General features: G+C 43.9%; 2 protein-coding genes across 2 annotated transcripts; one reads left to right on the top strand and one right to left on the bottom strand.

Annotated features, from left to right (window-relative positions):
• Positions 1–60: 60 nt before the first annotated feature.
• On the bottom strand, positions 61–3,698 carry LOC101076928 (serine protease 27-like). The gene is made up of 6 exons (XM_029836957.1): positions 3,498–3,698; positions 3,081–3,101; positions 2,596–2,758; positions 2,134–2,402; positions 1,276–1,406; positions 61–851 (listed from the first exon to the last, which is right to left on the bottom strand). The coding sequence occupies exons 1-6, from the start codon at positions 3,544–3,546 to the stop codon at positions 573–575; spliced, it is 912 nt and encodes a 303-aa protein (XP_029692817.1). The 5' UTR covers positions 3,547–3,698; the 3' UTR covers positions 61–572.
• Positions 3,699–6,243: 2,545 nt separating this feature from the next.
• On the top strand, positions 6,244–16,145 carry LOC101071708 (heat shock 70 kDa protein 1). The gene is made up of 3 exons (XM_003978966.3): positions 6,244–6,564; positions 10,635–10,857; positions 14,247–16,145. The coding sequence occupies exon 3, from the start codon at positions 14,266–14,268 to the stop codon at positions 15,844–15,846; it is 1,581 nt and encodes a 526-aa protein (XP_003979015.2). The 5' UTR covers positions 6,244–6,564; positions 10,635–10,857; positions 14,247–14,265; the 3' UTR covers positions 15,847–16,145.
• Positions 16,146–20,986: the final 4,841 nt, after the last annotated feature.

The following is a 20,986-nucleotide window of genomic DNA, read 5'->3' as shown; positions in this document are numbered from 1 at the left end:
TTCAGTAAAGTGCTTTTATGCTGTTTGATTTTCATTATACAAAAGAAAGGAAAGACGGTTCAAAACTGAAACATCTTTATTCTAAAGTAGTCTGGCTATAAAGCCTTCATATGTTACCAGCTACGGTTTGTCAGTGCAAACAAAAGACACACAAATAAACAAAAATACAAATAAAGTCATTGTCAGACATTTCACTGTTGTTCACAGGTTATCGTTTGTAAACTTTGACATACAGTGCAAACAGATGTTGTTCCCATAATCAAGGATGTCATTGTTAAAATCACAACCTTTCATGGTATAACTTGCTCCGCATGCTGATTATAGAAAAAACTTTACTTTGTTTCAAAAATATAAAATGCTCTGGTGTCAGTATGTTATTATATAGGAAACAAGATGTCGATTTAAAGAGTATATTTAAAAACATTTACTGGCATTTAATTCAGGAAAAAGAATTGTATTAAAACGTTATGAATCATACAGTATATTGTGCTTACATAGACTATTTCCTTCATTTTGGGTTAGAGTCAGGCCCTCCTTCACCTTTAGATTTTATCGTTTGTTGTGTTTGTCTCCTATGAAAGAACAAAGTATGAGAAGAGAAGCTGGATGACGGACAGCATTGCCACGTAGAGACAAGCCAGCCGAGAGCCTGCAGAGGTCAACGATGAGGTGACGGTGATGAAGCCCGGCTGGTTGCTGCTGATCCGACTGTTGATCCAGGACTCGTACTCAGACACTCGTGAGTAGACTCCCGGGAAACCATCTAGACCGCAGCCTCTGCCAAAACTCACCACGCCACCCTGGGCCCACCGTGAGCCGCTTTTGGTCATCAGCGGGCCGCCAGAATCCCCCTGCACAGGTGAAACACAGAAGACGTGAGCAAGCTCATACAAGTTAACATGGGAACATCAACTTTACCAATGAATTCCAGTGAAACTCTTTTTTTTTTTCTTCAGTCAAATAGTAAGAAACAAGTTAGAGGCCCTTTGAGAGCAAGATGACAAGTCTGCCTGTCGGCATGTGGTTAAGTCAAACTACTGAGAAGCCAAACTAGTCTAGAAGCCCTAAAGACCATTCCTAAAGGGTTTGGGCCACAATGATGACAATCAAGCGCCAGAACCGGTCAAACCAGGCAAACTTTCCGTCTGTTTATCACAACTGTTCCACCAGTTGTCGTGAAGGAGTCTTTTTTTTTTTTCACCTTTCAATCTGATGGCAACAGCCATTCACCAGTTTGGAATGACCCCTCTGCATCCTGTGTGTTCCTTCACTCACCTGGCAGGAATCTTTCCCTTCTCTCCCGGCACAGAGCATGTTGCTTGTGAGACTGTAGGCAGAGCTACAGTCGGCGTTGGAGACAACAGGAACAGTCACCTCCTGCAGCGTCTGAGGGAACGGGAGGCTCACTGAAGAAGAAAAGATCCTGATTACCACCAGCACTTTTATCCAGACCTGAAATGGTCCGATTGTTCCCACGAGAGCAGCATGTCGCACCATCAAACACTTTAACTCAACAGCAAAACGTGTCCAAATTAATGAAACTGTCTTTGCTGGTATGTTGAGAAACTGCTCTAAACATGCAGTAGCAGCAAAACAGGTTATTTTCACGGAACATTAAGTGACAGACACGTCGAACTGAAACTCGAGATGCTTTTTAAAAAAAATATATATATATTGTCAAAACAAAAAAGATGACGGGCCATGTTTCTGTCGCAATCACCAGGAAGAAGAAGAACATACTAATAACAGAATAAGTGGAAGAATAACAGATTTTCAAATGTCTGGTTTAGGCAACAAGTCTACGTGGGTGCACACTAATATGCAGGTTTGCGTGGCAAAACAAAAGAGCGGGATCAGGAATATTGTGGTTTAGGGAAGGACTCTGCATTTGTTAGGACAACTCGGATTATAAAAGTTGCTTAAAAACCTGTTTTGCTGTTTGTAACCAAATGACGCTCATGGAAATGAGCACTTCCTTAAAACAACATGTTTGGAATGAAGCGGAAGCCTTTTGTTAACACTGGCGGGTTTTCTTCCGTCAACGTGATACTGAGACTGGGGAACTTTGATCGACCTTGGCCCTACCGGCCTGTTTCTCCTGCTGCTAATGGGAATAAAAGAGGTTCTCGTCACCGCCGCTGTTGATGGTTCCCCATCCAGTGATCCAGACGTTTGATCCAGCTGTGTACGTGGTGCCAGTGGCGGCTAAACAGATTGGTCTGATGTAGTTGGTGAAGGAGACTGGTGTGGAGAGCTTCAGCAGGCATATGTCATTGTCCTGTGTCTGGCTATTGTAGTTGGGATGGTTGATGATTTCAGACACACTCCTAGACACCTCGTTTTCATTCGGCTGCTGTTGGAAGCGCCGTCCCAGGTATACGATGACATTAGATGTGCTGGTTCTGAGGGAAAAGACACAACTTGCTCATAACATGAGGGCACAACTCCGGTAGTTGGAAAACATGCGTGGGTGGGGTGAATTATTTTTGTCTCTGTCATCTTGTTTCTCCTCATGACTTTCAGGAGGAGGCGCTTATCTGCCCGCGACACCTACGCTGCCGCAGGTGCAAGTCATGGGAAGGGATCCGAACTCACCGCTGGAAACAGTGAGCTGCCGTCAGGATCCACTGGTTGTTGATCAGGGTGCCCCCGCAGGAATGCCCGCCGTTAATGTGCAGACTGGCCTGCCATGGCCAAGCTCCCGCAGGAGCATCCTCCCCTCCCACAATCCTGGTGTTGAGTGGTGCGATGCCGCAAACTGGACCGAAAAGACAAATTAGTCACGTCTCACTGAGGATCGCCGCTTAAACCTGAGGTTTGAAGTAGCAGCCGCAAACCAGGAAGATGGAGAAAAGCCGTGTAATCACGGTGAAGTTTCATCTATCAACTCTACACCGAAATTATAAATATACACACACTGCATACACTGTGTGTGTGTGTGTGTGTGTGTGTATGTGTATGTGCGTGTGTATGTATGTGTGTGTGTATGTATGTGTGTGTCTATGTGTATGTGTGTGTGTGTGTATGTATGTGTGTGTGTACACATGAAGGAAAGGCGATCAAAGGAGGACATAACTTACCGTCAAGCTGTGCGTTGCTTCCTGGAAGGAAGACAAACAATATCTTTTATGTTTCTCTTAAATTCCTTTTTAAAAAGCTACATTGGAAAAGGTTGCTCTTTAAAATAGTAAATCTTCTTTATGAGGATGTTGTGAGCGCAGGATAGTAAGAGACAGGTTAAATTAAGAGATTAGTCACTATTTCCACCCATTAATGTCAAATCTTTTTGTTAAACAACAAATGTGACAAAGTTCAGCTGAAACACACAGACAAAATGTTCGGGTAAATTTCAAGGCAGTCAAAAGAAAAAGTCCTATCAACACCAACTCCTTGGTAAATTCCACATCCTAAATGACTTTACAAAGATCTAAACACAAGAGTCGAGCCACTTATTCAGCTCAAACTGACGACAACAGGAAAGGATGAGAAAGACTCACCTGAGGCTGCTAAAGTGACCAGGACAAACCCCAATAGCTTGATCATCATTTAACCTTGAGCTTCGGAGTCTCGAGCAGGCAGACACGACTAAACCTTGACTGTAACTACCATCAAATCCGGAGTAATGTCTTGACCTCAGAAACGCCCTGTTAATGTTCAGCTGACTAGAAATCTCACCTCTGCACGACATTCGGCTGAAGCTGAACAGGTTACTCTGGTTTTGAGTACATGTCTTGCTTCATTTGTTTGCGTCAGAGGCGGGAATGGACAGATAAACGCAATCAACTCGTGAATTCCGGAATTTGACGGGCAAAGTCAACTATTTATGATGGTACTTTGCTTCCTCTTCATTCCAGGTCAAATAAAGAGACAAAACAGGTTTATATCTGGGTTAGGTGTGTCGCTTATTTTCGACTGCAGGAACTGTATCCAAATTTAGCCATTTTATTAGTTTCACAAGTTCAATTGCTGCTTAACACAAATAACTAATCAGCCGATCGCATGCAGCTTCTTGCACATTAGCATGTAGCCGTGGTTAAAACGACTTGCTGATGTTTCTAACCAGCATCAAAATGGGGAAGAAAGGGGAGTTAAGTGACTTTGAATGTGGCTGGTGGTTAATGTCCAACAGGCTGGTCTGAGTATTTCAAAAACTGCTGATCCACTGGGATTTTCACCCACAATCATCTTCAGGGTTCACGGAGACTTGTTCCAGAAAGAGACTATCAGCGAGCTAGTTGTGTGGATGAAAGTGCCTTGTTGATGTGGGAGGTCAGAGGAGAATGGCCAGACTGGTTCCAGATGATAGAAAGGAAACAGCGACTCGAATAACCACTGGTGACAACACAACAACCATCTCTCAGCAACCGCTGATGCTGTCATGGCAATATGGACATAAAACTCTGAGGGATGTTTCCGACTCCTTGTTGAAAGTAAACCACAAAGAATAAAAGCCACTCTGAAGGCAACAGTGTGTCCAACCATTTACTAGCAAGGTGAACCTAATAAAGTGGCTGGTGAGGTTGTTTTTTTTTTCCTTAAAAGAAAATGGCGCTGACATTCACACAAGCAACACTTGATTCTGCACTACAGTGCCCCCTAACGGTGAGTAAAGGAAATACCAAACCTACTGCACAACCCTCGATGTCAGCATTATATTGTTTGTTCTAGACTTTAAAAACAAGTCAGCACAACAAGTCTCACTCCAGCTGTCAGCATGTAATCTTCATAATCATCTCCAGAGCACCATCTGTAAAACCATTCGACCGCTGGTCCTGGCACACCTGAAGGACTGCCTCCCACCCACACGCGATCCACACCAGTTTGCCTACCGCAGCAACAGGAGCATGGATGAGGCAGTCTCCACAGCACTGCACTCTGTGCTCACACACCCGGACAACACAAACACATATGCACGATTGCTGTTTGCTGACTTCAGCTCAGCTTTCAACACTGTCGTCCCCTCAAGACTGATCACCAAACGTGGAGACCTGGGCATCAACTCCTCCCTCCTCTACTCTCTTCAACCACGACTGCAGACCTGTACATGGATCCAACTCCATCATCAAGTTTGCAGATGACACCACAGTGATTGGTCTCATCAGGAACAATGATGAGACAGCCTACAGAGAAGAGGTAGAGCGCCTGACCACATGGTGTGCCAACAGTATCCTGCTCCTCAACACTATCAAGACCAAGGAGCTCATAATGGACTTCAGGGAGGCGAGAGGAGGCACACATCACCCCATCCACATCAACAGGATGGTCGTCGAGCGTGTCTCCAGCTTCAAGTTCCTGGGGACCCACATCTCAGAGGACCTGTCCTAGAAGGCTCACCAGCACCTCTTCTTCCTGAGGACACTAAGGAAGAACCAGCTATCTTCAGCTGTCCTGGTGAACTTCTATTGCTGTACAATAGAAAGCATCTGGTATGGAAACTATTGCTGAGCACAAGGCTCTGCAGAGGGTGGTGAAAACTGCCCAACACATCACAAGGACTCCACTTCCTGCCATCGGAGATGTCCATAGGAAGCGCTGCCTGCATTGAGCATGCAGCATAATTAAGGACTCCTCCCACACCACCCACAGACTGTTTTCCCTCCTGCCCTCTGGGAGGCGCTACAGAACCCTCAGAACACAGACCAGCAGACTGAGGAACAGCTTCTTCCCCAGAGCCGTGTCCCTGTTGAACTCCCGCTGACTCTCACACTCCACATCTCACTACACTACAGCAATTTACACAATAACGCACTAGCTTAGTAACCAACATGGCTACTGTTTAAACTTAATTTGCACACTCACGCACTTTCTCATCTGCACATCCCCAATTTATCATTTGCACTTTTCCTCTAGCTTTATGTAAATAGTTTCTGCACTTATAGTTTAAGGCATTTAATGTAAATACTGCACATATTGTATTTATTAACTAATTATCTGTATCTGTACTTGCTGCTTCTTTTGCACTTCTGGTTAGATGCAAAGCTGCATTTTATTGCTCTGTACCTGTACATGTGCAATAATCTAATCTAATATAGTAACCTTACAAAATTCCTATTAAACAGCAAACATGATGTACAACCTCCACACAATTTCATAATAATTCAGGCGACACTTGTGGAGAGTTCTGTGATTGGCCCATGGGCCAGCGTGATGACCTGCCCCCTCTATCTGCACACTGGTTGTGTGTTCGCTGGGTGGAGCTTGGGACATGTCGTCAGGCTGAGTTGTCTCACCTGTGGGTGAAATTCAGGGGATCTAAGGGGCGAGCTGTCCAGCTGTTGTTAGCTGTGTCCTGACTGTGCCCTGTCTGTGCAGCTCTCCTCCGGAAAAATAAATAATAACCTCCTGTGGTTTGTTTTGGAATAGGGTTGAGGTTTAATCACTAATACATTTATTTTGCTTTATCTTGTCCGTGGACTCCCTACTTTGACACTAACCCTCCAGGTTTGTGACACCAGGCCCGAGCAGGAGATAAGAGGTCTCCTGGAAAGCCTCTTCAACACGCTTCAAGAGAAGAACTGACTGTTGGACAGCTTGTACTTTCCAAATTCTCATCTTCAAAAGTAGGTAAGAAGGTTTCCAGATATTTCTGTTATAGTTTTAATGATTGCTTCTGCTGTGGCACCACAATTGATCCATGATGAAACAGGCAATGCTGCTGTTTTTCATTGGCTATTTTAAAGCCCCAAATTGAGCGGCAAGCATCCTTTTTTGTAGAGTTACCAGACAGTCTTGCCAAAGCTGCCTCTTGTGTGGTCTGGTCTGCAGGGCGGCAGCTGGATTATTGAAAGCAGACAGCTATAAGAATCTGGGGTAATTTGAGGAGGCCCTGAACTGTTGGTGTGTCTGCACTGCAGGAACCTCCCCTGAAGGGCCAGGATTTACAATAACGTTTACGGGGCCTAGTGTAGTCCTTGCTCCAGGGTGGGTACTAAGAGCTCCCCCTGAAAAACTACTGGTTGGTGCTTGAGGTTTACTCATCGCTAAACCTGGTGTTAGCCTAGCATCATGCACAACACATGTGCTGTTTATGTAACTGCTGATGCTCTCTTAGGTTGTGGTCCACTGGCAGAATGTCTCTGCAGTCAGAATGTTTCCAGCACCCTTGATGGATCATAAATCTATTTTTCTGGTGTATGGAGAAAAAAGTATGGCCACAAAAAACAACCAACAACCAAATTTGAGTTTATTGGCCTTCCACCTGCTCCCCAAGGGGTCTCACAGATTGAGGTCCCCTTCCGCATTGATGCCAACGGCATTGTGGATGTGAGCACCGGCAAAGACAACAAGATCACCAAGGATACGGGTTGCCTGAGCAAAGAAGAGATACAAAATTGTGTACTGACTGATATAAGAATGCAAGGCTATTCAAGAAATGTTTCATACATTTCCATCTACTTGGGAAAACTAGACTTATGTAATACATCTGAATTAAATGATTCATGCATTACTGCATTTTTTCATCTCTAATTACTTTTCGGATTGCCTCTCCTTGCTGTTGTCACCCTGACTGCATTTGTAACTGCTTTTAACAAAGTCCGCAATTTTCTAAGTCACCTTAACATCAGAAATGCCATGTTTTTGGTTACTAAGGCTTCAGTTGACAGCCCTACTTATCAGTTAGCATTTCAGTGACTGAGCTTTTGCTTTTTTCGGTAGTCCAAACCGTATTGACTAGCGCATTAATAAAACGTAACACCGGCCTTGTCAACATTACCACATTGCACTTATCCATTAAAGCATGAGTGTGAATAACTTTAGGCTTAAGTAATCTCTGAATCATGGAATCATTGCACAGAATCATGGAGCTAAAGAAGGCAAAAGGACAACGGCTCTTTGGCTGGAGTGCTGCATTCGGGCCAACATCAACAATAAACAATCTTTCAGCAATAAAGAATAAAAATGCTAGTTCCTTTCTAGACTGGGGCAGTTTAGAATTGATGCACCTGCATGGAAAGGTACATAAGTACCGTATTTTCTGGACTATATGTCGCACTAGCCAAAAAATGCATAATAAAGAAGAAAAATAGATATACAAGTCGCACTGGACTATAAGTCGCGTTTTGGGGGAAAATTTATTTGATAAAATCCGACACCAAGAACATACATTTAATCTTGAAAGGCAATTAGCATGGATTAGCAATATGGTTACGGTATGCTAACGTAACCAATTCAGCTGCATGACCCACAACGAACTGAGTACGTGTCTGCTTTGTTAACGTAACATATTAATAGTTATTCAGATAACGATAGCATAAAGAACATCCGAGCAAGTTGACCAAACAATCAAGTCTAACTCCATAGACGAAGCACCGCTTCTTCTTCTGCGTCGCTAAATGAACTCATTCCACAGGTACACACGCCTAGAGCGCCCTCTTGTGGTTGTCAGTGTAAAAATAACGAACATGTGAAATTCTGGAATGTATTTAAGTCGCCTCGGAGTACAAGTCGCACCCCCTGACAAACTATTAAAAAAAAAAGTGCGACTTATAGTCCGGAAAATACGGTAAGCTACGTCTGTAGTAGGTGATTGTGATGAAGCAATCTGTTTTGACTATGTCAACCAGGAGCTCAGAAGAAATATGGCAGAGCAAAAATATCAACTATTTTAGCGTACCAAAATATTTTGTTTTCATTGTAATCATTTGCAAGTCCCACAAATATTGTAAATCTAATGTGTGTATTCAAAGTAATGACATTTATAAACGTGAATCAGTCGTCAGTCCCGTCATGTCTGTTGGGATTTCTGGTTTGTCTGTCTTTGGCCTGCAGGGTGTGGTGTTGAGCACAATTGGGTGGAGCTGGCACTGCAGGCGGGCGCACCTGTAGGCAATTTACATCTTGCTGTCTATTTAAGCAGGTTGTGCCTGCCTGTCAGTGCCGGGGTGTCTGTTCGTGTAGGGAGTGTGTTTGGGTTCCTTGGTGTTGGCTCCTGTTCCTGTTGCCCTGGAGGGCCGCTCCTATTCCCGTGCTCCCGGTTTTCCTGGACGGCCGATCCTGTTCCTGTTCCATGTCTCCTGGAGGACCGCTCCTGCTCCCCTTGCAGTCTAGGAGGACGTTCGTGAGGCGAGCGTGTTGCGCCGGCATCCCGAGTCCTCGCCGGTCCAGGAGGACTGCAGCGTGTTGAGGACTCACCGGTGTTCCGAGTTCCCGGCAGTCCAGGGGGACTACGTCTGGTTTGGGGACTCGCCGATGGACCTGGGACGGGCGGACGCTGCCTCCCGATTCCCCTGCGGTCCAGGAGGACTGTTTCTGTTAATGTGTGCTCCCCTTCCCTGTAAATAAAGCCTTTGACCTCCCCACCACTGTGTCCTGGCCTGCGTTCGGGTCCGCTACCACCATGTATCGTAACAATGTCAGTGTCCTTCCCCACACTGACAGCAGGGGGAAATAAAAGCCACCGTTGGAAATTTCGATTTCACAAAAAATGTAAACAATTTAGTGAAAACAAACAAAACCCCAATAAATAGGTAAAGTTTATTAAAAGTCAATTTGCTGTGACTGAAGTTGAAAAGTTCTGGTCCGATTGGTCTCTGCTCTGGACATCATTTACCGTACCTGCAGTTCCACGTGTGTGTCGTGATATGTATGATAAAATATTCTAATATAGAATATTCTAATTAAATATGCAGATCACTTTATTCGCGTTCATCACCTCCATGATTAATTTGTTTCTGCAGTATTAGAGTTGTTAAAGCGTTTGTGACGTAATGGTCGATTGAAATAGATTAAAAAATGTTTCTCGTGCTTGAAGTTGACAGCAAGTGGTGCATTTTAATGCGGAAGTAGACGTGAAACATCATTTTTTATACGCATTAAGCAGAAATCTAAAACTAACAGACACTTTAATTACAACCACCCGATGTTTTTAAAACCCTTCTTCTCTGTTCTCCGTAGCTTCCTTGTCGCACAGGTTTAAGGAAAGAATTCGTTCTAGAGCCCCCCAGGTGTGGTATCGGATTACCATGGCGACGCCCTGTTGTAAAACATCAGCAGACACCTTAAAGTGACCCGACTGGTCAGGCTGGTTCACTACCAGCTCTCCAAGAAAATGACATCGTTTCATTTTAAACAAACCAAACGTTACATTCCTGTTACATTAACTATACTGTTGCATTTATCTCGTTATATTATGAGGGTGATGTTGTTAGAACATGTTTGTTTTGGTAAAACGGTATTAAACGTTTGCATAGAACCACGTCATTAGTAGATGTGTAGCTCAGAGAAAATTATACAAGAAAGCGTTCTCTCATTAAAAAGGTTTCGCTTCATTTGGAGCTAAAGTAAACACTGTTGTTTGTCGAGATTTAACTTTGCACCTTGTTACACCATGTAAGATGCACTCTGTGTTCTTTGTCTAAAAATTGAGTATAACTGGATGAAATTTTAGTTTTTGTAAACCTTTCTTACTACCCAAAGTAAATACTAAAGTCATACAGTATTTCGGTTGCAAGATTACAGTAAAAAATCAGTAAAGTACATGATGTACCAAACATGTAAAACAGGAAGTAACGTTACACCATCATTATATCTGCCACGCGCACGCTTCATAATGCAAATATACATGATAGATACTCCTGCAGCGGAAAGAAATGGCTGAATGTACTTCTTTAAATTCACTTTTCATGTGAATTTAGCTGGATCGGTTCATCGGACCACAGAACCCCGAAAATACTTCCACGGCCACACCCGCGCGCTGCTCTGTGATTGGTCCACGGGCTACTTCAAGCATCGCCCTCGCGGGAGACAGAAAAGTCATAAATACCGGCTGCGCCAGGGGCATCTCCGAGTGTACGGAAACCACCAAGAGGGTCCGACGGCTGGAAAAGTCCTTCCTATCGCCACACTCTTATCTTCAAAGTAGGTACTGGTGTTTCAGTAATTTGTACGGGTTGTTTTTATGCATTTCTGCTGCTAAGTTATAGTAAATTATCAAAAAATTGAATTCGGTGTGACACAAGTCTGTGAACATGCAACGTGGCGTGTGAACACCGCACCCTTCTAAGGTATTAAGATGTCTAAGAAAAACCTTTAAAATTCGAAAGGTCCGTCTCTTCTGTTCATTTAACCGTGAAGCAAAGAACAGTGGGCCTCATTCACCAATATGTTCTTAAGAATCTTCTTAGATTCTTTCTTAAGTTGTTCTTTAGAAGTTCCATAAGAAAACCCTACGTCAGATTCATCAACGCGCTCGTAAGCCTCAGAATTGTTTGCAGCCTGTTCCGAGATTGATGAGTGCCATCTACTCGTAAATTGAGTGTGCCAGGTAAGTCTAATTAACATACGATTAGCATAAGTAACCGCCCATTAATGCCCATAAAAGGAACTGCAGCAGGGCCCTGTAGACAGAGCAAAAAGCAGCAAAATGCCCAAAGCAAAAAAGAAGTCGAGTGGAGCGCAGCAGGTGAGGAGAAAAAAAACTTTGGTAGTTCAGAGGTGGAGGTACTGCGCGCATGCATCTGATTGAATAAAATTTCCTGTGGAGTCTGTGGGTTGGTCAGTGGTGTCAACAACCAGGGAGCCAGGGCATATCCTCGATCCCCTAATAAAATAAATCAAGATAAAATCAAATAAAAAGACAGTTTTGAGAGAAATTATAATATAAAAGATACTTACCAATGAGCCATGCGTCACCAGCTGCTCCTTGTTCTAGGTGTGTTCCCACGGAGCTGTTTTGAAAAATGAAGGAGTCGTGTGCTCCTCCTGGGAACCTGGAGACCACGTTTAGTAAGTGGTTGTTGGCGTCGCAGATGAGTTGTACGTTTATGGAATGGTACTGCTTGCGGTTGAGGTATGAGAAGGGGTCTGGAGAGGGTGCCTTGACGCGTACATGGGTGCAGTCTATTGCACCAATGGTGTTCGGGAGGCCAGCAATGTTATGGAATCCTCTTTTGACTGTGACCTGATATTCTGGTGTATACGGAAACTTTATATATTGTGTGGCCAGTTGATTTATTTAATCCAAGACACAAGGGAGAGGCCGCTAATGGATGGCTGTGATATGCCCACCCTGTCTCCCAGCTCTCGTTTAAATGTCCCTGTAGCCAAAAAGCCGAGGACCGACAGTACCTGCACATGCGGGGGGACAGGGTTGGACCGAAGTGTGTGGCTCCGACGTGCTGGCTCCAACTGGTTGCATAGATCTATCAGGACCAGTTGTGGGAGTCTGAAGCGTCCAAAGAGGAATTCATCACTCTCTGAAAAAAGATCTATATGATCACAAAACATCCGTTCTCTTCTTGGGACCCGATCAGCAATATCTTGTAGCAGCAATAAATATGCCGTTGTTTTGCGGGCCTTGGATGGAGAAGTACCACATATAAATAGGGTGGGGGGGGTTACTTGATGGCATGGTTTCCAATTTGGTTGATTGTTAAGTCATTGGCACATTTACATAATTTTAAAATTCTCTGTAAATCACCAAAAATAGGAAATAATTAAATATGACCGAATTATCATTGTAATATTGAATTTTATTGAACTGCACAAGAGAAGAAAACACAACCATGCCAACATGTCGACACTGAAATATGCGTAAGAGTACTCCTGAGTGTTTGTAAGATTTCTTCTTACCTACGCATAAATCCAGGATGAGAAGAAAATCATGACAATCTTCGTAAAATATTCGTAAATGGGACTTAAGAACAAATTTGTTTGTAAGAAAGGTTTGTGAATGAGACCGAGTGTTCTAAAGTGCTCTGTCCAGACCGACATTGCTACATCACAATCTCTGAATACGAAAAAGCTGCACTGTACAACGAAAATAGTTTAAACGAATAAAACCTTTAAAAAGCCCATGTCAATATTTGGTTCATTAATATTCCCAGTTTTGTAAGAGGTCTGGACGAGGTAGCTGGGGAGAGGGAAGTCTGGGCTTCTCTCCTTAGGCTGCTGCCCCGTGACCCGACCCCGGATAAGCGGTAGAGAATGGATGGATGGATGGAAGTTCACAAAGCAGGCTGCTTGTCTTGGCTCAAAAAATGTCTCTACACAAGAAACCTGTTGGGACAGACATAATGTGTTGTAACCTGCAATTACTACAAGTCACACCCAGACAGCATCAGCAAATCCACCTCTAACTTGGTCTGTTTTCCAGTTATATTGCATACTAAATACGAACCAGATTGACATCAGTGCTGGGCGAATCATTTTATTTTTTTCTACTTAAGACATCTAAAACACTCACTGGTCTTTTGTTTGTACGATCTTGTCATTATTTAATTTATTCATTTCTGATTATCATGTCTAGCTTCCCGTGTGCAACTGCAAAGTATGATGGGATATATTTCTTGGTTAGGGGCGTTACTTGTTCCCTATTTTTCACAATGCATGATGTAATACATGAGTTCACTACACAGTGATCCTCACGCAACATTCTGACAACCGTACAAAATGGTGTACACACTATTGAGTGTACTATATAGAGGACAGGGAGTACTTTAAAAGTGCATGTCATGCCTGATCTGCGCCATACCACTTCTGAGCATACCCACATTTTTAACACATGCACCCCCCCCAAACACACACACACACACACACACACACACACACACACACACACACACACACACACACACACACACACACACACACACACACTAAGTCCATTTACATCACAAGTAGAGATGTGAGTAGTTTGAACAGCTTCTAATTGTAAATACATTCATTGTTGGGAAATATGCATTTGTGATTTTGAGATTTGGCAAAAGGCAAAATGAAATCATAAAATATTTATTCCTTTTTTTTGTTATCATAAATCCTTATTAATGCTAACACGAGGTGATGTCTTTCCAGAGTGTGTATAAATTCACAAAAACTAAAACATGTTGATTAGTAATTCTTTTTATACCTGGTGAGAAACTGCATAATTTTATTGACAAGATCAATCAAACAATGGAACAAATACAGAAACAGATACACATACAAAGATAATTAAAGTGCAGGGGGTTAACTTGTAGTTTTTACATTCAACAACCTCCATATGTAGGTAACTCAGATCAATTAGAAAAACTTTATCTACTTCTAACTCCTCCTATCTTCCTTAGTTAATTGCTACTGTTTGTAAATTCTTGCCACATCATTCTGCTCTATATACAGTATATATAGAATTATATATTTTAATAACTTGAATATTTAGGTTGGAAAAATGAACAAATTCTTCCTAAATCTAAACTCTGCCTCTTTTAACCCTGAACGGCTGCAGTTACTTTCAAATTTTACCTCCTAATTTTATGTATCAACTTTTATAGGTAAAAAAAAGTAATCAAGATGGCCAGAGCTAGAGGTACCGCAATTGGCATCGACCTGGGCACCACCTACTCCCGTGTGGGGGTTTTCCAGCATGGAAAAGTAGAAATCATCGCCAACGACCAGGGCAACAGGACCACCCCCAGCTACGTGGCCTTCACCGACACGGAGAGGCTCATCGGGGACGCGGCAAAGAACCAGGTGGCCTTGAACCCCAGCAACACCGTGTTTGATGCTAAGAGACTGATTGGGAGAAGATTGGAGGATCCCACCGTTCAAGCTGACATAAAACACTGGCCATTCAATGTGGTTGGAGATGGAGGGAGGCCCAAAATCCAGGTGGAATACAAAGGAGAGGAAAAGAGCTTCTACCCTGAGGAGATTTCCTCTATGGTTCTGGTGAAGATGAAGGAGATCGCAGAGGCCTACCTCGGTCAGAAGGTGTCTGATGCCGTCATCACGGTCCCGGCGTACTTCAACGACTCTCAGAGACAGGCGACCAAAGACGCCGGCGTCATCGCCGGATTGAACGTCCTGAGGATCATCAACGAGCCGACGGCTGCAGCCTTTGCGTACGGTCTGGACAATGGCAAGTCTGGAGAACACAACGTCCTGATCTTTGACCTGGGAGGAGGCACCTTTGATGTGTCCATCCTGACCATTGAAGACGGTATCTTTGAGGTCGAAGCCACGTCTGGAGACACTCACCTGGGTGGAGAGGACTTTGACAACCGCATGGTGAACCACTTTGTGGAGGAATTCAAGAGGAAGCAGAAGAAGGACATCAGCCAGAACAAGAGAGCCCTGAGGAGGCTGCGCACAGCTTGTGAGAAGGCCAAGAGAACCCTGTCCTCCAGCACCCAGGTCAGCATTGAGATCGATTCACTGTTTGAGGGCATCGACTTCTACACCTCCATCACCAGGGCTCATTTTGAGGAGCTGTGCGGTGACCTTTTCAGAGGAACTCTGGATCCCGTGGAGAAAGCCCTGAGAGATGCCAAATTGAACAAAGGACACATCAACGATATTGTCCTGGTCGGAAGCTCCACGAGAATCCCCAGAATCCAGAAACTCCTGCAGGATTTCTTCAACGGCAGAGAGCTGAACAAGAGCATCAACCCAGACGAGGCGGTGGCTTACGGTGCCGCCGTCCAAGCCGCCATTCTGACAGGAGATGTGTCGGGTAATATTCAGGATCTTCTTCTGCAGGATGTGGCCCCTCTGTCGCTGGGTATCGAGACATCAGGAGGAGTCATGACATCCCTGATTAAACGCAACACCACCATCCCCTATAAGCAGACCCAGTTCTTCAGCACCTATGCAGACAACCAGCCGGGGGTCCTCATCCAAGTGTATGAAGGAGAAAGAGCCATGACCAAGGACAACAACCTCCTGGGCAAGTTTGATCTGTCGGGCCTCCCGCCTGCTCCCCGAGGGGTCCCGCAGATCGAGGTCACCTTCAATATCGATGCCAACGGCATTTTGAACGTGTCTGCGGTGGAAAAGAGCACCGGCAAAGAGAACAAGATCACCATCACCAACGATAAGGGCCGTCTGAGCAAAGAAGAGATCGAGAGGATGGTGCAGGATGCCGACAAATAGAAAGCTGAGGATGACCAGCAGAGGGAGAAAATCGCTGCCAAGAACTCTCTGGAGCAGCTCCCAGGGGCCAACCATTGAGGAAGTGGACTAAAATCACTATAATTGATTCACTGCTCTGTGATACTGTAACATTCTACCATGATTTACTGCCTCATGGTCATTCAGAGTACACCTGTAACATGACATCTGCCTAATTTCTATTTTCGTCTCCAAGATTTTGGACATCAAATGACATCAATTAGTATTTCATCATCAACTTGCTGGCCATGTAGTAAAAATAAAGACAATTTTAATGGTTATGTTGTTTTTTCCTGTCAGTCTTTTTAATGAGTCAAATCATTTTCACATCTTTCAACGGTGAACTTCCCTACATCTAAACTATATTTGTCCGATGCCTTAGTTTAGTATCTCGGCCTGAGTTCCTGTGGTAAATGTAAACTTCCTTACAAGTCGGTTTCCCAGTCATTCATTAGAAAACTGCCTCCAAATATAAATGAGGGCTGAAATATGAATATTCCCAATTGTATTTAAATCCAAAATACTCTGGAGCGATAAGATCAATGTTTTTCAGATTATGTGACTGAGTAGAAAAATGCTACAAATGCATAATGAGCATTCATGATGAAATGTTTATTTTCCCCGCAGCGCATCCTGGAAAGAATGACGCACCACGTAACCGCTCTGCTGTACGATGGGGCTTGAAGTTTAACTTCCATTATAATGAGATGTTGAAATTAAATATTTGTTATACAGTGATCCCTCGTTTATCGCGGGAGTTACGTTCCAAAAGTAACACGCGAAAAGTGAAATCCGCGAAGTAGCAACTTTATTTTTTTAAATTATTTTACAATGCAATACTGAACAGTAGAATGAAACCAAACATCAAAACCTGTTTTAAAGACCAAACTTTGTTTAAAACAATAATTTTAATATAGTAATACTGTACAAGATTGGAAACATTGTCACTCGCGTATTTCACGGTCGCAGCTGAGCCTCTTCGTCCTGACTCCGCTCCGCTGGAGCGTCTGTTTCTACTGGCGCAGGAGTCTTTCTCCGAGAGAAGAACATTGTTATGGGTAGTTGTTGGCGCTCTTTCTTTTTCTGAGCAAGAAGATTTTTATAAACGGATATGCCACCTTCGATTATATTTGAGAACTGCAATGAACGACTCGCAAAAAAAATCCGTGAAGCAGCGAAGCCGTGAAAGATGAAACGCGATATAGCGAGGGATCACTATACACATTTATACAGCATTGGAAAACTTTAAGAATGATTGTCACGTTTTTCCTCCTCCAGAAATGATATTAAAACAATTTCCATTTTCATATTTTTGAAAAACTTCCAGGGAGCCACTAGGGCGGCGCTAAAGAGCCACATTCGGCTCCAGAGCCGCGAGTTGCCGATCCCTGCTCTAGATTGTCAAACTTTTGACTCTGAGTTTCAGTCCAACAGAAATGTAATCACTGGCCTCAAAATCTCTGGTCAGCATGAGGTGATCTTTAGTAGTTACAGTTGTAGTTCAGACTCCAGACTGTTCAAGTGGGTGACGTCAGTCGAAAAAGGAACGGTTCCTCTAAAATACCTGCACACAGTATTTACCAGGAACTCACACACCGGAAACAGACCTGAAACACTCACACCTGAGATGAAGTTGGAACCATCATTTTGCATCGTGCCAAGTGTTGCAAGATTGTGAATTTCATAATGACATATCTTTAAACTGTTTAATGTACTTTTACTGTACCTACAGTAAATGTACTGAGTGAACTGGTTCAGATTTGTATTGAATATCTTTTTGTCAATTTCTTCGCATGTACTTGAAATACAAAGGAATCGAAATTGCATTTCTCACTATCCTATGTGTAGAAAAGCAGATTTCAAACAATATAGCGCACAGGCACAATAAAAACATCCTAAACTCTGAGGTGGTAATAAAGTTCAAATAGCTTAAGGCCTATACAGGATATAAGTCTACCACTCTTTGTGTTTCAACTGTATATGGAAAGCACTGTATTTTCACGACTATAAGGCGCACCTAAATCACTGAGATTTTCTCAAAAATCGACGGTGCGCCTTATAATATGGAGTGCCTTGTGTGTGGACTGAGTTCCAAAATCTGCTGTGTGCCTTTGGTGGGTGCACTACGGTAAACGCTCCGCCAATCGATTAGCAGCACACCTACGCATAAGGATCCCCTAAAATGGCACCGGTCAAGCGAGACGCGTATGAATGAGGCTTACTTTAAACTGCAGGCCATCGAATATGCGGCCGAAAATGGCAATCAAGCAACCTTAGTTTTTTCGCTTTATGAGGTGGCAGCATCTCTCCATACGCGCAAGGACAACTGTTGCGCAGCGGCTGCCTGCGGATTACCAGGAAAGGGCGGCCCTCTTCCCTAACCCTAACCAGGAGAGGGTGGCCATCTCCCCTAACCCTAACCATAACCAGGAGAGGGTGGCCATCTTTCCTAACCCTAACCAGGAGAGGGTGGCCATCTTCCCTAACCCTGACCCTAACTCTAACCAGGAGAGGGCGGCCATCTTCCCTAACCCTAACCAGGACAGGGTGGCCATCTTTCCTAACCCTAACCCTAACCAGGAGAGGGTGGCCATCTTCCCTAACCCTAACCCTAACCAGGACAGGGTGGCCATCTTTCCTAACCCTAACCAGGAGAGGGTGGCCATCTTCCCTAACCCTAACCAGGACAGGGTGGCCATCTTTCCTAACCCTAACCCTAACCAGGACAGGGTGGCCATCTTTCCTAACCCTAACCAGGAGAGGGTGGCCATCTTCCCTAACCCTGACCCTAACCCTAACCAGGAGAGGGTGGCCATCTTCCCTAACCCTAACCAGGACAGGGTGGCCATCTTTCCTAACCCTAACCCTAACCAGGAGAGGGTGGCCATCTTCCCTAACCCTAACCCTAACCAGGAGAGGGTGGCCATCTTTCCTAACCCTAACCAGGAGAGGGTGGCCATCTTCCCTAACCCTGACCCTAACCCTAACCAGGAGAGGGTGGCCATCTTCCCTAACCCTAACCAGGAGAGGGTGGCCATCTTCCCTAACCCTGACCCTAACCCTAACCAGGAGAGGGTGGCCATCTTCCCTAACCCTAACCCTAACCAGGAGAGGACGGCCATCTTCCTCACCTACTGCCGCGACAAGATAACCGCGCCCAGCCACATCACCAACATGGATGAGATCCCTCTGACTTTTCACATCCCTTTGACCCACAAAGTGGAGAAAAAGGGACCAGCACGGTGGCGATACGCACAACGGGGCACGAGAAGTCGTCATTCAGCGTGGTTCTCGGCTGTAACGGAAACGGACAGAGCGCTGGATGACGGAAGGCAAACACTCCTTCACAAAGACTATGAGGCAGCGGCGGGCAAGTTATGCCACCATATGCGGGTGGATTGTAGACGCATGGGCTATGATACCGTCTTCATGTATTGTAAGAGCTTTTACAAAATCAACGCTAAACCGGAACCGGTCGGTGAGTCCAATTCAGATGATTAAGAAGAGGAATTCGGGATGTTCAACATTGAAATAGTGCAGCTGTTTAATTCAGATACAGAAGATGAAAACTTTGATGGTTTTGTGGCGGAAGAATGAATATTGTGTTCAATAAATGTGTCGAAACTCACTGTTTTACTTTCATTTTTTACTGTATGTTTCAGCATGCGCCTAATAATACGGTGCGCCTTATGTATGTTTTAAATACAGAAATAGCACCCATAACTGAGACCGAGCCTTTTAATACAGTGTGCCTTATGGTCGTGAAAATACGGTAGTTCATTGTGAGGTAGCAGCCCATAATAAGTATTGGTGAGGGGTTTTGTACGAAGATGGTTCGATGGCAGTAATTATACTTATATCAACAGTAAGGGTACTAATGATAACAACAATAGCAGCATGTGTGCAGGTTGCATAGTGCAGATCAACTCTGCTGCTGGATGTGGCCCCTCTGTCGCTGGGTATCGAGACAGCAGGAGGAGTCATGACATCCCTGATTAAACGCAACACCACCATCCCCACCAAGCAGACCCAGATCTTCACCACACATGCAGACAACCAGCCTTCGATCCTCAGCCAAGTGTATGAAGAAAAAAGTATGGCCACAAAAAAGAACCTCCTGGGCAAATTTGAGTTTATTGGCCTTCCACCTGCTCCCCAAGGGGTCTCACAGATTGAGGTCCCCTTCAGCATTGATGCCAACGGCATTGTGGATGTGAGCACCAGCAAAAACAACAAGATCACCAAGGATACGGGTTGCCTGAGCAAAGAAGAGATACAAAATTGTGTACTGACTGATATAAGAATGCAAGGCTATTCAAGAAATGTTTAATACATTTCCATCTACTTTGGAAAACTAGACTTATGTAATACATCTAAATTAAATGATTCATGCATTACTGCATTTTTTCCATCTCTAATTACTTTTCTTGTTGGATTGCCTCTCCTTGCTGTTGTCACCCTGACTGCATTTGTAACTGCTTTTAACAAAGTCCGCAATTTTCTAAGTCACCTTAACATCAGAAATACCATGTTTTTGGTTACTAAGGCTTCAGTTGACAGCCCTACTTATCAGTTAGCATTTCAGTGACTGAGCTTTTGCTTTTTTCGGCAGTCCAAACCGTATTGACTAGCGCATTAATAAAACGTAACACCGGCCTTGTCAACATTACCACATTGCACTTATCCATTAAAGCATGAGTGTGAATAACTTTAGGCTTAAGTAATCTCTGAATCATGGAATCATTGCACAGAATCATGGAGCTAAAGAAGGCAAAAGGACAACGGCTCTTTGGCTGGAGTGCTGCATTCGGGCCAACATCAACAATAAACAATCTTTCAGCAATAAAGAATAAAAATGCTAGTTCCTTTCTGGACTGGTGCAGTTTAGAATTGATGCACCTGCATGGAAAGGTACATAGGTAAGCTACAGCTGTGGTAGGTGATTGTGATGAAGCAAACTGTTTTGACTATGTCAACCAGGAGCTCAGAAGAAATATGGCAGAGCAAAAAAATCAAAAATCATTTGCAAGTCCCACAAATATTGTAAATCTAATGTGTGTATTCAAAGTATTGACATTTATAAACGTGAATCAGTTGTCAGTCCCGTCATGTCAGTGTCTTT

This window comes from Takifugu rubripes, chromosome 5, assembly GCF_901000725.2.
Source record: "Takifugu rubripes chromosome 5, fTakRub1.2, whole genome shotgun sequence".
In the NCBI taxonomy this organism is placed as follows: domain Eukaryota; kingdom Metazoa; phylum Chordata; class Actinopteri; order Tetraodontiformes; family Tetraodontidae; genus Takifugu; species Takifugu rubripes.
This window is presented reverse-complemented; position numbering and strand designations above follow the sequence as displayed.

Coding starts and splice junctions, on each gene's coding strand:
- LOC101076928 (XM_029836957.1), bottom strand. CDS start 3,546: ATGATGATCAAGCTATTGGGGTTTGTCCTGGTCACTTTAGCAGCCTCA. Junction 2,403..2,595: donor GCAGCTCACTGTTTCCAGCG/GTGAGTTCGGAT, acceptor CTTTTCCCTCAG/AACCAGCACATCTAATGTCA. Junction 852..1,275: donor AAGGGAAAGATTCCTGCCAG/GTGAGTGAAGGA, acceptor TCACCTGTGCAG/GGGGATTCTGGCGGCCCGCT.
- LOC101071708 (XM_003978966.3), top strand. CDS start 14,266: ATGGCCAGAGCTAGAGGTACCGCAATTGGCATCGACCTGGGCACCACC.